Source organism: Notamacropus eugenii, chromosome 1 (genome assembly GCF_028372415.1).
Source record: "Notamacropus eugenii isolate mMacEug1 chromosome 1, mMacEug1.pri_v2, whole genome shotgun sequence".
Taxonomy (NCBI): domain Eukaryota; kingdom Metazoa; phylum Chordata; class Mammalia; order Diprotodontia; family Macropodidae; genus Notamacropus; species Notamacropus eugenii.
Genome location: NC_092872.1, coordinates 413198487 through 413216122, shown reverse-complemented (window position 1 = coordinate 413216122; position 17636 = coordinate 413198487). Strand labels below are relative to the sequence as shown.

General features: G+C 42.2%; 1 protein-coding gene across 5 annotated transcripts in view; it reads right to left on the bottom strand.

Moving 5' to 3' along the window:
• Positions 1 to 17636, bottom strand: part of CDHR2 (cadherin related family member 2) — a 73550-nt gene that overhangs the window by 20392 nt on the left and 35522 nt on the right. For all 5 annotated transcript variants that reach the window (XM_072631097.1, XM_072631100.1, XM_072631099.1 and 2 more), the window contains exons 2-12: positions 14731 to 14792; positions 13877 to 13948; positions 12667 to 12806; positions 10807 to 10860; positions 9984 to 10073; positions 7603 to 7692; positions 5909 to 6034; positions 5563 to 5694; positions 5383 to 5458; positions 4883 to 4998; positions 164 to 397 (exon numbers count right to left, since the gene is read on the bottom strand). In XM_072631097.1, coding sequence (XP_072487198.1) covers positions 164 to 397; positions 4883 to 4998; positions 5383 to 5458; positions 5563 to 5694; positions 5909 to 6034; positions 7603 to 7692; positions 9984 to 10073; positions 10807 to 10860; positions 12667 to 12806; positions 13877 to 13948; positions 14731 to 14776 — 1176 coding nt within the window. In that variant the 5' untranslated portion in view covers positions 14777 to 14792. The remainder of the gene's footprint in view (positions 1 to 163; positions 398 to 4882; positions 4999 to 5382; positions 5459 to 5562; positions 5695 to 5908; positions 6035 to 7602; positions 7693 to 9983; positions 10074 to 10806; positions 10861 to 12666; positions 12807 to 13876; positions 13949 to 14730; positions 14793 to 17636) is intronic.

The window sequence follows — 17636 nt, the reverse complement described above, 5'->3', positions numbered from 1 at the left end:
TTCTTAAAGATCCTACCCCTCTCCTAACCTACTGCATGATCTCACATGAAGGAAATGGTTAGCAGTCAAGGGAGGGATAGGGAGCTCCAGGAAAGAAAACTCAAAGAGGAAACAGAGGGAAACATTAGTATAGTTGGGCAAGCAGCATAGGGACAGTGCCTACCTTGTCTGGATCGTAAGCCACCATGGATAGGTTGCTAATGGGCACTCGGGTGGAGGAATGTTCAGCCACATAACCACTAAAAGTGGATACCACCTTATCATCAGAGAAATCACAGGCAGGCAAGACGCAGTTGTAGAACTTGGGGGAGTGATCATTAACATCCGTCACCCTTATGGTGACCCAGGTCCTGGCCTTAGCCTCTTGGCCATAGATGTTGAGATGCGTCTCTGTGGCCTGCAGATAAAAAGTGGGGAGAGGCTTAGAGATGGCAGAGCAGGAGGAAGGGAAGGTTGACCACAACATGGCACTCCCCCACCCACTTGCTAAGGTACAGAGAGATTTGTCTCAGTGAAATAAGGCTCCCATGTCAATGAAATCACAGATCATAGATTTACAGCTGCGAGAGACTTTAGAAGCCATTTAGTTCAGCTCCTTCATTTTACAAATAAGGAAACCAGAAGTGAAGTGCCTTGCTCAGTAGCACACAACTACTAAGTGGCTGGGGCAGAACTCGAATCCATGCCTTCCTGGCACCAGCACACAATCCACTAGGCAGTGTTAGGTCTTTCGATGGACTAAAGAATATTTTCATTATCAACCTCACATGAGAACTATGGACTTCAGTGGGAAGATTATGGGAAGAGTAAAATACAAAGACCAAGGAAAACAATATAATCAGTGAAGAAACAATGTAGTCAAGTGCGTCAAAAAGAACAACAAAGCCTGAATGTCATTACAATGAGCAAGCCTGGTTTCTAAGAAGAAACGGGAAAATGAACTTCCCTTCTTTGCAGAGGTGGGGGACAATAGGTGCGGAATTGGGCATACATCATAAGACTCAGTTGAACTTCTTTTTCTTTTCTTACTTTTCTTTTTGCTACAAGTTATGATTTCATGGGGAGGGGAGGGAGGAGGGATATGTTCAGAAATGAAGAGGATGCAAAAAAAAAGATATCAATTGTTTTTTAAAAGGAAAGAGAACAATGAGGAGAATGGGAATTTAGGGTAGGATAAAAAAATTTTAGACCCGGAAAGGTTTTGAGTATAATATTTCACAGTGAAGAACACTGACTTTGAAGCCAAAGGACCTAGAACTCATATCCTAGTTCTGCTAATTACTTACTCCCCATGGCACCCTGATCAATTACTTTCCCCTCTCCAGGCCTTAATTCCTCACATATAAAATGAGAGCATTAAACTAATGGTCTCCAACATTCTAGCTCTTACCTTCAACATTCCAAGTTCTCCCAAAGTTCTAACTTTTTGTTTTGTGTTCTAAGGTCCCTCCCTTTCTCACAGCCTGTGTTAGAAGGTCTTTTCTGGCTCAAAATCTTCTGATCCTGTAAGCTTGAGGGTGTGGGAGCCCATGAGAAAAGGAAATCATTCAGATTCTTTCCTGATTAGAGTTTCAACTCTTTTTCTACGATCCTGTTTGCCTTCACAACCTCTTCTGCACTGCTGACCTTGTCACAGCACTCATTTCTTCCAAAATTATCACTGACCTCCAACGTCTTTTGGGACAACGTTCTAATTCTTCAACATGGTCTTCAAGTATCTAGTATCATTCTGCCTGCAGTTTTATCTCATATTACTCCCTTCCATGAACTATATTCTACAGTTAGTAAGTCAGTAAGCATTTATTAAGCACCTACTTTGTGTAAGATACTGTACTAAGCACTGGAATACAAACAAAGGTAAAAAAACAAAACAACACAGCTATACTCTCAAGAAGTTCCCTGTTTAACGGGGGAGACCATATGTGAACAACTACATACAAACAAGATGGAGACAAAATTAGTAAGAGATGATCCACATGGGCTGGGATGGGGGGGGTGGTGGAGAAAATGACACTAGCATTAAGAGGGAACAAGAAACAGGTGAGATTTTAGCTAAGATTTGTAAGAAAACCAGAGTAGCCAGGAGATGGAGATGGAGAGAGAATTCCAGGCACAGGGAGACAGTCTGCCAGTGAAAATGCTCAGCATCTGGAGATGGAGGTCTTGTTCAAGGAAGAGCAAGAAGGCCAGGGAGTTTCTTCAGCAAACTAGACAACTCTCCGCCTCTAGAATATGTCATGTGTTCTAAGGCTTTTATAGTACAGGGTGAAAAGAGCACTGGCTTTGTCATGAAAGAAGTGAGGTTTAATCACAGCTCTGCCATTTGCTATTTGTGTAACATTAGGCAAGTCACTCAACCTCTTTGAGGCTCATTTTCTTCAACTATAAAATGAGAGGTTTGGACCAGATGGCTTCTAATCAAATTCCAATTCTAGATCTCTGACTTTTTGTTGTTTCTTCCTGACTTCATGGCTTTGCTCGTGCCATTCTCTGTGCCTATGAGACCTTCCAATTCCCCTTCCTCATCTGTTGAATTCCTATTCATTCTAGTACACTTACCATGTGATATTCTATATTACAGTTACCTATTTGTATTCTATCTCCCTGCTTCAAGAGGACAGGGACCCCAAACAAAGACAGAAAGGGTCAAAGAAGATAAAAAGAGACTAGTTTATTATCCAAAATTTAAAACGGTTTGCATACACAAAAACAATACAGTTAAAATTAGAAGGGAAACAGTTAACTGGAGGAAAAATATCTTTGCAGCAGGTTCCTCCAAAATGCATATGGAATTGATTCAAATTTATAAGAATAAGAATTATTTCCCTATTGATAAGTGGTCAAAGGACACGAATAGACTGTTTTCTAAGGAGGAAATTCAAGTTAGCAAAAACCATGTGAAAAAATGTTCCATATCACTAATAAATTTTTAAAATGTAAATTAAAACAGATCTGAGTTTCTGTTTCACATCCATAAGACTGGCAAAATTTACTTCCCCCCCCAAAAAAGGAAAATAGCAAATAGTAGAGGGGCTACAGAAAAACACACTTCAGTGTACTGTTGGTGGAGCTGCAAATTGGTCCAGTCATTCTGAAAAGCAATTTGTCCAGAAAATTAATAAACTGTGCATACCTTTTGACCCAACAAAATTGCTGCTAGGCCTATACTCCAAAGACAACAAAGAGGAAAAGGGCATAAATACACACACAAAAAATTTTAGTAACTCTTTTTGAAGTGGCAATGAACTGGGAAACTGAGAGGAATGGATGAATATTCACTGAGGAACAGATGAATTATGGTATCTAATGGAATATTATTATGCTATAAGAAATGATGAAAGTGATGGTTCCAGAGAGACTTGGAAAGACTTGTATGAACTGATGCAGAATGAAGTAAATAGAACCAGGAGAAGAGTTTATATAATAGCCACATTGTAAAGATGAACAACTTGGAAAGACTTAATTAAGACCAATGACCAACCCCAATTCCAGAGGACCAATGAAGCTTGCTACCCTTTTCCTGACAGAGATGATGGGCTCAGGATACAGACTGAAACATGTGTATTTTTTGGACATGGCCAGTGTGGTAATTTGGTTTTCTTAATTATGAATATTTGTCACAAGGATTTCGTTTTCCTTTTCTTTTTTCTAATTGAGAGGGGGGAAGATAGGAGGGAGACAAAATAGTTTTTTGTTCATTAGGAGAAAATAATCTTAAAAAAAAGCCCTAGGACTATGTCTCATCTAAATCATCCCCAGCCCCCGGCACAGGGGTCCATACAAAGTAGTTGCTTATTAAAAGTTGATTCGAATTCTTAATTATGGTATTTGGGGAGAACATTGTTGAGATTTCTTTTTAACTACCCCTCTGTGGACACACACTCTTAATAAATGCTGAATGAATGAATGAAATGAATGAAAGTATCTGTCTCCAGCTCACCAAAAGTCTGTATCTAACCTGGTTTGAACAGCCACTCCCTTCTTCACCCAGATAGAAAAGTTGGGCTTTGCAAATGGGCTTTATACTGTTGAATTACACAGTCCCACGACCTCATCCCAGGATTCCTCAATTTGGCCATCTTACTATCTTGGGCTCTGGAGACCTGCCCATATCTAACAGGCACTAAGCCTGGCCTGAATGTGTAACACTGCCCTTTAGCGCCACTACATCCATTTCTAAGGTTCTTCCTATCCAAAGAGGAAAGTGGGTTAGAAAGGAGTGAGATTGGAGCTGACACCTCCCACCCAAGCATGGGGTCAGTCTTCCACATTTGAAAATCTCTCACTACCTCAGAGACACATAGCTCAAATCCCACCCCCAAAGAAATATTCTCCATGCATCCCACAAGTGGACAGTGTTCTTTCTACAATATTTCCCCAGAGATAGTGAATTTGACCCTCTTGACCAGAATCTTGGACCCCACTCCTGGGACCCTGGCTCTGATAGATACAGTTTTTGCTTTATCTTGACCAGAACATCCATTTTCATGCTAGGCCACCAGGTGTGTACCCCTACCCCACCCCCACCTTGTTCCTTCCTAACTCCCCTTTCTGTATTTTCTTCCCCTGTGAGAGTGTAAGTTCCTTGAGGATACCGATTGTCTTGCTTGCTTTTATTAATATTTTCAGTTCCTTGCAAAGTACCCAGCACACAGTAAGCACTTAATAAATGCTCTATGTATTTATCTCTCCGAATCCCTGTCTACAATAATACTCAGAGACAAGGCCCACTTCTTCACTGTCAGAGAGATGTGGAGGGAGATAGAGGAAAAGGAGAGAACAGGATAGGAGAAAAAAGAAAAGGATTCCAGGAGCCAGCAAAAAAGACAACTCTAGTTGGGATTAGGTGGGGTCTATGTCCCTTCTTCATCCATGAGCTCACCGTGACCTCTAGGAGCACTTCTTCATCCTCATCTAGCAGAAGTTCCCGATCCAAAGGGTGGCTCACCTTGATGACCCCATCCTGCTCTCCAATGCTGAACCAAGGTTTTGTAGAATCTGAGCAGGAACACAGGGGTGAGGACATGGGGGCTGATAGGCTGAGGGCCTGAGCTCCATCCCCAAACCAAGCAGATTCCCCGAGAGAGGGACTATGGGTAATGTATCCTGAAGCCAAGTTCAGGATCCTGGGCATGTGGGGCTTACTAGCCCTCAGACACGTCTCTTCCCATTTCTTTTCTCTTAATCTCAGTGATCCTGAGTCTATGATCCCAAGAAGGAGTCCCCGATGTCATCCCTTTTCCATTCCACTACCTTCCAGCTCTAATCTATGGAGGAAAAGAGGGGAAGGGGAAGGAAAGAGAAGAGAGGAGGAAGAAATAGACAAAAGCAAAGGTGTAAAGGGAAGAAAAGGAAGCCCCAGCAGACCCACTGTCTTCTCACTAGAGATAGAGAATTTGACTGGATCATTGATTCCTTTGTCTCCATCCACAGTCTTCAAGGTCAATACTGAGGTGCCCTGGAAGAAGAGCCACCAGCCTAATCAGAGGGGGGATCCCAAGGAGGATCCAGACCACCCCATCCCAAGGTCCCCCACGCACCCACTCCCAGCCCCTGCCTCACCACGGCTGCATCTTCTCCTACTGAAGCTGTGTAAGGCTCCTGGAGAAACTGAGGATCCAAGTCTGGAAGGTCACTCACTGTGACGGTTAGGAAGACTGACTGGGAACACAGTGGTTTATGCTCATCTTGGTCCTACAGAGAATGGCAGCACAGGCCTGTTTGTGAGACCTCCTTAATTCTACCTCTTCCCCTTCCTCATCTCTCCCTAGTTTTCCAACCAGAATGCTCCAAGCAAGTCCCAGGAAGGCTCCTTTCTCCTTCTCAACAGGAAATCTTTCTCCCCTAGAAAGTCCTCGTTCCATCCCAAAGAAAGTTTCCCATCCCCCAGACCAGAGGGTGCTCTCACACAGGATTGCAGTTCCAGTTGGTAGAACATGCTTTTGTTGTTGTAGCTGAGAGGACCTTCAAGGATGATAGTTCCATTGCGCAGGATGGAGAAGAGATTCTGGTTTTCTGGAGTGTTGGGGAGGACCTGACATAGGGGTAGGAACAGAGATCAAATGAGAAAGTTTAGCCTGGTTACCGTGGGGCAAGGGCAGGCCTCTGTCCTGGGCCCAGGGCTGAGTCAGCTCTGAGGCTACTCCAAGATCCTCTAGTTCTGCTCCCACCCAACACACTGCCCTCCATCTCTTCCATCCAGGTCTTAGGAATCTCAGAAGTTGAGCAGAGAGCCAGTCAATTCTTCTCTCCTCCAACTAGCAACCACTGTCACTAATGTTACCCCCATCCCAATGAACCCATCTATTAGGGGATCAATAGAAAATGTTGAAGGCTCATATGTCCTCCAGCTGAAACTGAGACAAGAACCCAAGAATCCTGATTAGGGTCATAACTAACCAGCCAGCTTAACTGGGTCTTGGACTTGGGCAACTAATATTGAGGGAGATGGGGTTTTTTTTCACTCGGCATTGATCCTTTTCCCAAATTTCACCTTGGTAGCTCTGCTTGTCTGAACTGACTCAGATTGTAACTGTCTCAGTCTAATTTCAACAGGACTTCTTTCCTGGGGCCTTTTCCCACAATCACAGTTGGAGAAAGGGGCAAGGAGACAAGAGGTCCCTTCTGCTGTATGGACTCACTCTTGAAATTGTATTGCCCTCTGCCTTACCACCCTTCACTAGTGAATTTGTCCTATACATGCGCACACACACACACACACACACACACACACACACACACACACACACACACACACAAGAATTCCTATGGCTCTGGTCCTAGTACCCAGCTTAGTCCTCTACTCTGAACCAGGGCTGGGATTCGGTAGGTTTGAACACTAGTTCAGATTCTGCCAATGACTTGCCATGTTACTGGCCAGTTCTTTCCCCTTCTTTTGCCTCAGCTCCTTTATCTGTAGAGTAAAGAAGCCCAAGGTATCTAGGGTCCTTTCTAGCTCTAAACCCTCTGTCTTGCATTCAAATCTAAGCTCTAACCCTGAGCAAGTCATTTAATTGGATTAGCTACTCCCTAAAGTTCTTTCCACTCTGACAGTAGATGATTGTGTGATTTTTCTGGAGGGATCCTCCCCTCAGAGATAAAAATAGAATTATGGCAGGTGAGAGGTATCAGAGTCCTTAGAACATAAAACTAGAGTGTCAGTGATGAACCTTGAAGACCATTTAATCCAACACCCTCATTATACAGATGGAGAAACCAAAGATCAGAAGAGCCAGCTTGTTAGTCACCCAGAGTGAGTGGCAGAGCTAGTGCCAGAGTCCATTTCCACGAGCTGTTCTGTTTCACCCACCAGATACTCCTCCTTCTTCCCTGCCCACTCATAGCCATGAAGCTGTCCAATGAAGGGGGAAGGAACATCTCTTCCCCTTCCGCACTTCAGGGATGGACGCACTGAGTTGTGTGGGAAGACACTGCCCTCTTGTGGTCATACAAGGAGCAATCTAGCTTTCTAGTTTGCAGGACAGACCCAAGCCTCTGGATCAAGTGGGGTTCAGAAGATTCCTGTTATCACATGGATGATGCCTGTGAATGACCCTCCACCCTAGGTGATCTCAGAATACTTTTGCTCCATGCCTGACTCACCTCAAGAATGGTGTAGTTCACCGTGCCACCTAACCCCATGTCCGGGTCTTTTGCTCTCACCGTGTAAACCTGGGAGCCCACAGGCAGGGTCTATAACATAGGGAAGAGAAAGATTAGGAGTTTTAGGGGTGTACACGCCACCTTGACTTCTGGATCAGCTCAAGCCCCCAGGCTGAAGACCTGAGCCACCCTCCTGGCATGGGAGAAGGAATGGGTGAGGACTCAGGTCTCCTTAGCCTCCAGGACCAGGAAAATCACCTGATGCCCAGTGACTGAATCCAGAAGTTTCCACTTTCTTGCCTAGGGACTCCAGTTCTTAAATCCTCTGTCCAGGTCTCTAGGACTGGAGTAAGCCCAAAAGGAAGTAGCGTGTCTTAGGGGCCAAACTCATGGAGGAGGGGACAGTTGAGAGAGATATTTCCTCATTACTTCTCCCTTCTCTTTCACTCAATATTCAGACCTCTTTCTTTCTCCTTCAAGCCTTCAAGCCTTTCTCACTTCTCCTTCTGACCCTCATCCATTTACTCCTAGTAGGTGATCTTGTTTCTTATTTCACCAAAACAAATTTATTAAATTTAGATCTCCTCATCTTCTTCTCCATCTACAAACATAATCATCTGTCCTCCCTCCTTAAAGTCTCAGATATGTCCCTCCTCTTCACCTGGTGCCCTGATCCCATTCCCTCCAGAAGCTTCATCTACTAATCATTCTTCTCTTTCTACTGCTTCTTCAAGTTCTCCGCATCTGGCTCCTTTCCCTCAGCCCATTCCAACCACCTTAATCTTAAAAAAAGTCTTTTCTGTATCCTACAGCTTTCTTAAGCTACTGAACTATTTCCCTTCTCCCCATCATTGACAGTCTCTTAGAAAGAATGATTCATGCATCCCCTGTCTCACATGCTCTCTACCCACTGTCTTCAGCCCCTGCAATCTAGCTTCTAGCCTTACCAGTTAACTGAAACTCTCTGCAACGTGACCAGGGATCTCCTAGTCATCACATCCAGTCTTCTCAGTCCTCATCTTCCTCTCCAAAGCATCCGACTCACAACCACCCCTTCCTGGATGCTCTCTTTTCCCTTGTCTTTTATAACATTGCCTTCTCCTGGTTCTTCTCCCATCTCCCCTCTGGCTCTACCTCTATCTCTGAAACTAACACTTCCTCCTCCCATATCCTTAGAACAGACCTTTCCAAAGTGTCAGTGCTTAGTCCAGTTCTCTTCTTTCTCCATCCTTGATGATCTCATTTACTTGCATGATTCCAGTGTTCACTTCTGCGTTGATAAATAACTACTCAATTTCTATCTTTAACCCTGACATCTCTCTAAAGATCTATCCTCTATCTCCAACTGCCTGCTAGATATCCGAGACTTGATGTCACCCCTGGATGTCAATACGTCCAAAACTAACCTCATCATTTTCCCTTCAAATTCTGTCCCCTTGCCTGACTTCTCTATTTCTTTTTTCTCCAGCTTCCTCATCACTTGGGCAGGAAAAGTCTTTTCTTTCCTTTATTCCTTACATCTAATCAGTCTCTGAGTTTTGCAGGCTCTCCTCCTTTGTATCTCTCCTTCATTCCATCTTCTCTTAGATTCATTGAGTCTTCCTAGGGTTGGAAAGAGTATCTGAGGATAATGAATCCAAACTCCATTTTTTCCAGGTAGAAATGGAAATTGACTTACACAAATGGAAAATGACTTACCTGAGGTTATATTGAATCAGTGACAGCAACTAGAACCTAGGCCTAAGTTCTGACCTAGTGCACTTTTCGGTACTCCATAATGCCCAGCTCTCCAGCCTACTTCAGTCCATCTCACCTGGACTACTGCAAGAATCTCCTAACTGGTGATCTTGCCTGCTGACTTTCATTAGACGTGGAAATGAGAGACCTCACTTAGAATCTAGGCTTTACCACTGACAAATTGTATAACTGTAAGCACGTCACTTCATCTCTCTGACTTGCTTTTCCCATCAGGAAAATGGAGATAATCATATTTATCTACCTCTCATGAAGTACTTTGCAAATTTTAAATCACTATAGAATTATCTTACATATGATGTCCCAAGGAGGGGACAGAATGGAAAGTCCTAGATGATAAGAATGCTGTTTTATTCTTTCTCAACATCACCAGCACCATTACTCTCACTAAGCCCAGTGTGGAGTTCTGCTCTCCTAGGTCCTAACTTCAGATCTCTGCCCCACTCAGCATGACCCAGAGCCCTTTCTCCTTGGTCCTGACCCCTAGACTTTTGCCCTCTGATTCTGATTCTGGTCCTGTCTCTTTGGTTCTGTTCCCAAATCTCAATTTCCTTGGTCCCGACCTTTACACTACAGATATCCCACTGCCCTCCACCCAAGACTCCTGAGCTCATAGCATACGCTACCTCATTAATACTGGTAGAATAGGGTGTATTCTGGAAGACTGGTTCATTGTCATTTGTGTCAAGCACAATGATTTGCAGCTGCTTCTGCACCTTTATGAGGGAAGAGAAGGCTGGTATTAGACTGTATGACCCCTAGAGGTAAAGACCATGTCATTTTTGTATCTATAACCCCAGAATATGATACCTTGTACATAGTAGGTGCTTCATAAATATTGGATGAATTGATTTTCTCTCATTCTCAAAGCTGCCTAATTACATCACAGAACTTTCTTAAGGTTCGGTTCAGCTAGGCTCCCTATGCGTGAGCCACAGTTTGATATGTCTAGCTAAGTGAGGAAGGGACATAGCTAAGCCCACTCCTGACTATCCTGGCTCTGTGGTTAAGAAGAGAAGCAGGAAATGCCAGTTGTTCTCAGAAAAAGTCTGGGATTTTAGGAGACAGGTCACACTACACAAATGATCTGATAATCCCTACAGTTTTGCTTTGACATTCTATGTGGATGTCAAACGACTTCCCGTCCTGAATCTCTTGTCAAGCATCTCATCTTCCCTCTTATCTCAGATGCAGGTGCTTGAATCTCAATGATCCTCAAACACACTGGTACCAACTCAGCCTGACTTTGGTTTTATTCTTACCCACCTCTCAGCTGGGGATTCCCCTTTCTTTTCCCCTGAGGTTTGTCACATTACCTGTCGGCCACAGCTAGGGGAAAAATAGAACATCGTGACCCAGGAATTGCCTATGTCCTAACCTAGTCCTCTGGAGTTCCTAACCTTCACCTCTACTTCAACTTTCCAAGCCTTAGGAATTCCCCCAACATACCTCTGGATTTATACTATCCCACACAGAAATGGTAACAGTGAAATGGAGCAGTGTCTGTGGAAAAGCAAGAAGGGAGGGGAGGTGATGCAAAGCTGACCCAACGAGGGTCCATTAAGCATAAACCACAGGTTTCTGGGGCTGAACTGTGAAAGGTCACCTATCCAGTGCCAGCACTCCTGCCAATGTCATATCCTTAGTTCCTTCCCCCACCTTGAGCTCTTTAAATTACCAAATATGGCCCATTCCCTCCCAGATCTATCCATATTCTCCTAACCTGTGTCTTCTCCCAGAATTTCCCATTCTGTGCCTTCTAACCCAGCTCTCTTAGTCCATGTCATGTCCCAGATCCCATGATCTGTATCCTCTGCCCAGACCACCATTTACTCAGATTTCTTGGACCCTCCACCCAAATTTGTCTTCTCCCCACCTGCTATATTAACTTCCAGAGTGAAGACTATTCCTGTCTTAGAATTATTGATTTAGAGCCAGAAGGGACCTCAGAGATCATCTAGTCCAATGCCAACATCTTACAAGTGAGGAAACTGAGGCCCAGAGAGATTAGATAACTTACCCAGGGTCACACATCTATTAAGTATCTGAGGTAATTTTTCTTTTTACTTTGTCTTTGATAAAGGCCTCATTTCTCAAATATATAGGGGAACTTAGTCAAATTTATAAGAATATGAGTCATTCTCTAATTGACAAATGATAAAAGCATATGAACAGAAAGTTTTCAGATGAAGAATCAATACTATCTATAGTCATATAAAAATGTTCTAAATCATTATTGATTAGAGAAATGCAAATTAAAACAACTGAGCTACCACCTCACACCTAATGGCAAATATGATAGAAAAGAAAAATGATAAATGTTGGAGAGGATGTGGGAAAATTGGGACACTAATCCATTGTTGGTGGAGTTGTGAACTGATCCAACCATTCTGGAGAGGAATATAGAACTATGCCCGAAGTTCTATAAAACTGTGAATAAATTTTGGTCCAGCAATACCACTACTAGGTCCATATCCCCAAAAGATCAAAGAAAAATAAAAAGGACCTATATGTACAAAAATATTTATAGCTGCTCTTTTTGTGATGGCAAAGAACTAGGAATTGAGGGGATGTCCATTTATTGGGGAACTGCTGAACAATGGAATTGTGCTTTAAAAAATGTTATATGTAAGCTACTGTGCTATAAAAAATGGTAAATAAGATACTTTCAGAAAAACCTGGGAAGACTTATATGAACTGAGACAAAGTGAAGTGAGCAGAACCAGGAAAACAAATTACACAGTAACAGCAATCTTGTACAATGGTCTACTGTGAATGACTTAGCTATTCAGATCAATACAATGATCCAAGACAATTCCAAAGGATTTATGATGAAAAACACTATCCACCTCCAGAGAAAGAACTGATGAAGTCTAAATGCAGATTGAAGAAAAGTTCTTCTCACTTTATTATCCTTGCATTTTATTTGGGAACATGGCAAATATGGAAATATGTTTTGCATGATTTCACATGTTTCACATAATTTCACATAACTGATATCACATTTCTTGTCTTCTCAATAGGTGGGGGAGAGGTAGGAGGGAGGGAAAAATTCAGAACTTAAAATTTTAAAAAGATGAATGTTAAAAATAAACAAATAATATATTTTTTAAATGACTAAGGCTACATTTGAACCTAGGTTTTCCTGACTCCAAAAACATGCTGCTTCTCATGGTATAGTGTCCTGCTCTGAACCAATACCGTCTCTAGACCTTCATGTTTTGTGCACTGTCTTTCCGAAGGATTTCCTCTACTCCTTCCAGTTTCAGCCAATGATGACCTGCTTCCATCTTATTCCCAAGCTTTTACCTCATAGTCCAAAGAACTGATCAAGATAGTCTCCCCTGTGGTCTGGCTGACATTAAAGAAATAAGCATAACGACCAGTCATCTGGTAGATCAGAGTGTCATTATCTGGATCTGTGGCTATAATCCAGAAAACTGTAGTCCCTGGGGGTGGAGAGAGAAGAGAGACCTGAGATCATACACACACACATATACACATACACACACACACACACACACACACACACACAGTTTCTCTAAGAGTTGACCCCTGGGCCTGAATGGGGAGGCAGGGCATGGCCCTAGAAGAGCTTCTGGGATTACCTGGATCTTGCAGGCATAAATTTATGGCTTATTAGGGTTAGAAAGAACCTCGGAGGTCCACAGATTCTAGAATGTTAGAGCTTGGTACAGCTTAAAAATGGGCTGTGTATTGGCTGATGGTTTGACGCAATGTTAGAATGAATAACATGAATAACTGGTAGAGTCAGAAGGGATTCGAGGACCTAGAATGTCAGAGGTGGAAGGTGCTTTAGGCATCATCTAGTGCCCTAGGTTTGGGTGCAACCTCGTAATTTTACAGATCAGGAAAATGAGTCCTAAAGAAGGGAAGCAACTTACTCAAAGTGACACAGTGAGTTTATAGCAGTATAGAGAAGTATGGTGTAGCAGTGTAGCAGTATAGCAAAGACCTGAATATAGGTCACCTGCTTTTTATTCTGGTATTCTTTCCACTGGCCCATCTTGACTCCTTTATGGGCACAGAGAGGACTAGGGCAGAGACCAACAGTAACACTCTTAGTTAACTCAAACCCCTAGTTATTCCCTTCCATGGGAGTCCACTCATGAAAAGGTTTCAGGGACAGCTACCTGGAGGGACAATTTGGAAATGTTCTTTAGAAATTCCCAAACTGAAAAACATAACAAAAACATGATAGCGCAGAGAAGAGCTAGGGAGATGGGTAGTCAGAGGACATGGTTTCAAGTCCAGGATCTTAGGCAAGTCCTTTACCTCTCTAGGCTTCACCTTCCTGATCTGTAAAATGAGTTGAGCCAGATCATTTTTAAAGGATTTTAAGATATACAAATCCACTGTTTAGTGTCTATGGAGTAGAGATGATTTAGAGTTATCAGTTCCATGGACATGGGCCTGCAGCACTGTCCCTTCTCTTCTGGGATAATTTTGGTCCCTCACTGGAGGCCAAGCCACCCACCTTGACACAACAGGTACTCACCGTTAGACGTGTCTTCAGGAAGACGAACTGCGGTCATATTATCAGCAAATCTTGGAGCTGAGTTCCCATGCACTGCAAAGGTGATACTGAGATCTGTGACCTGTGACCTGAGACCTGCTTCCTGAGACCTGATCTCCAGCCCTGAGCCCTGAGCCCTGGCTCTGAACTCTAAGCCTAAATTTCACAATATCCATGTCCCAGGCCCCTGCCCTGACCCTTATCCTGGTATTGTACCTGCCCTGAATTCTAGGACCTGGCCAGCCTAAATCCCAGCCCCTCATCCTTATCTCCAGCCTCCACAAATCCCAAACTTCAGTCCTGATCATAATCTTGACTTCTCATCAGCCTTGCTCCCTGAGTCTCAGCTTCCTCTAACTCTTGACTCTTAAATCCCTTTCCCCATCCCTAATCCTATTCCTGATTTGACTCCCATCTTCCCTAACCCACAACTCCCCAAGAACCAGATCCCAGCCATGATCCTCCCAGGCCTAGCTCTGATGCACTCCCTTTCTGTGGGCACAGACATCACCTTTTCCTATAAGCTCCACAGTCTGGGCATAGGACTGGGCCTACAGCCACTATTTGAATGTGGAGGATCTAGGATGAGGTGGAAGACATGAAGGGAGACTCTAGAAAGCAGGCTGATGTTAATGCTCCTCCCAGAAGATGGTAGAGTGTTGGGCATTGGTGTTTCCAGACCTCTTCGATAACCTTTCCCAATCTGGCCACTGGCTCTCAGGGGCTCCACTGGATCACAGAGGGAACGCCAGTGGGAGAACAATGTCTTAAGACATCAGCATGCCACCAGCCACAAAGGACAAGAGAGAAGAAGAGGACAGGAGGAAAATACCTACCGGAGACCAAGAGACAGGGCAGAAGTACCAGCAGGCTCCAGCCCATCCTGTCCCAGGGCTACCTGTAGAAAAGAAAAGGCTTCTATAAAGTCACCCAGATAGAATTTCTTCTTCTGATCCCAATTTGACCAGTGGGAACAAAATGTCCAATCTTGGTAGGCTCACCCCATCCCTCAAAGACACATTCAGTTCTGACCATAACGTCTCCCACATTCCAGAAATATCGTTACCTGCAGGAGGAAGGATATCTGTACCCAACTGAAATAATATTGTATCTTTGCTACATCTTTTCCATGATATTGTTAAATAAGTTTCTTTTGTTAAATGAGTTCCACTACAAAATCCAAAGGAAATTCTTACTCATCTCTTGAATTCAATTAAACATCAATTTAGCACTTCCAGGAAACAGCGTAGAGCCAAGATGGCAGAATGAGAGTAGCGTTCTTGCCAAGTTCTCTCAACACACTCCTCTATAACTACTTTGAAAAATGTATTTAACTGAATTCTCAGCAGAAAATATGACCAAAAATTCACAGTAAGAGATTTTCCCAGTCTGAGACAGCTTAGGAACACAGAAAGAAAGGTCTGCATGGTGAGGGTTGGGTAGGAGGTACAGCTCAGTGGAAGCAGCACTGGCTATGGGCTTTGGAGGTGGCAGCATCAGTGGGGGAATATCTGGAACTCGCTAGGATGACAGAGGGATTGAATACCTAGACAGAAAGAGATTTCAGGGGATCCCTATGCTAGTACTGGATGTAGGATCAAGCATCGTTTGGCAGCCCTGTTGCCCATTACCCAGTTCTAGGTCATAGCTCCAGGATAGAGAAGAGTGGTTGCCATTGGTAAGGACCAGGATATAGACTAGGAAGGCAATGATAAGACCTCTCCTTGGATCATATCACTATGAAAGCACCAAAAACTTACAGGTCCCTAGACATAACTGAGAAAACAGCAGAAGAACATGAAAGACCAGGCCAGTCACCCTCTCCACCACCACCAAAGGTGAGTAGTGTCCATAAAATAAAGTCCAAAGTCAAAAAATAGTTTGGAAAAATAGACCCCCCCAACCCCCCAAAAAAAGAACTTGGTCATAAAAATGTGATAAGGAAGCTCAAGAAACAAGCTCAGAAGAAAACAATGACTTGAGAAGATCTACAAGCAAAATATCAAAGAAAAATGCATAAACTCAACAAGAATTCCTAGAAGAGCTAAAGAAATATTTTAAAAGAGGGGGATAAGGATTTTAAAAATCAAATAAAAATGGTAGAAGAAAAATTGGGAAAAGAAATGAGAACTATGCAAGGAAATTATGAAACGAAAGTTAACAGCTTGGGAAAAGAAACAACAAAAATATTAAAGAAAATACTCCTTAAAAATCTGAATCAGTCAAGTGGAAGCTAATGACTCCATGAGACATCAAGAAACAATATTTTGGACCATAATGCAATGAAATTACACACATTAAATGACCTTTGAAGCACAGATTAAAAATTAATTGCAAATAAAGTAACCTAATCATACAGAATGAAAGTCAAAGAACAAGTCATAGAAACAATGGTTTCATTAAAGATAATGACAATAATGAGACAATATACCAAAATTTGTGAAATGCAGCTAAAGCATAGTTACGGGAAAATTTATATCTCTAAATGCTTACACTAATGAAAGAAAGAGTAGATGAATTAATTGAGCACACAAATAAAAAAAAACCTAGAAAAACAATGAATTAAAAATCTATATCCTAAGGAGATAAGGAAAAAGTACCTCTATGTAAAAAAATATTTATAGCAGCTCTCTTAGTGATGGCAAAGCATTGGAAACTGAGGGGATGCCTATCAATTGGAGAATGGTTGAACAAGTTATGGATATACGATTGTGATGGAATACTATTGTGCTATAAGAAATGATGAAGAAATCTGAGAAGAATTATATGAACTGATACAAAGTGAAGTCAACAGAAGTAAGAGAACAATCTTCACAGTAACAGCCAGATTGCAAAGATAAACAACTGTTAAAGATTTAATAACTCTGATCAATGTAATGAGCCACGAGAACTCCAAACAACTCATGTGAAAAATGTGATCTGTCTCCAGATAGAGAACTGATGGACTTAGAATGTAAATTGAAACACATTTTTCTTTTCTTTATTTTTCTTGCTTTTTGGGGGGAACATCGATAGCAGAAATATTTTTGCATTATTTCATAAGTATAATGGGTATCATATCTCTTGCCATTGCAATGGGTGTGGATGGATATGGATGGAAGGAGATAATTTATAACTAAAAAAATTTTTTTTTTAAATTAGCACTTATATGCTAGGTACCCTGTTAGGTACTGGGAATGTAAAGCCAAAAAATTAAACAATCTCTGCCCTCAAGGAGGAATTTCATGGCACAGTAGATAGAACACTAGACTCAGGTAGTTAAAATCTAAGTCTCGAGTTCTAAGTTCAAACTCAAATCTAAATTCTAACCTAAGTTCAAATCTAGTCTCAAATGCTTACCAGCTGTGTGATTCTGGACAGGTCACTTAACCTCTGTTTGCCTCAGTTTCTTCAGCTGTAAAGTAGAGATCAAAACAGTACCCACCTCCCATAGTTGTTGTGATGATTAAATGGAATAACATTTGTAAAGCACTTAGCAATGTTCTTGGAACATAATAGGCACTTAATAAATGCTTGTTTCCTTTCCTTCATATGTGTGTATATGTATATACATATACATATACACACATATGAATATACACACATGTCTATATACATACATATTACGTTATTATGTGTGCATATATAATATACACATAGGGGAAGGAGAAGAAGGAAGAGGAGGAGGAGAAATAAAAGATCATCAAAAACATATTTTCAATATACACAGAAGAGAACAGAATCTACAGTACTTGACAAATGA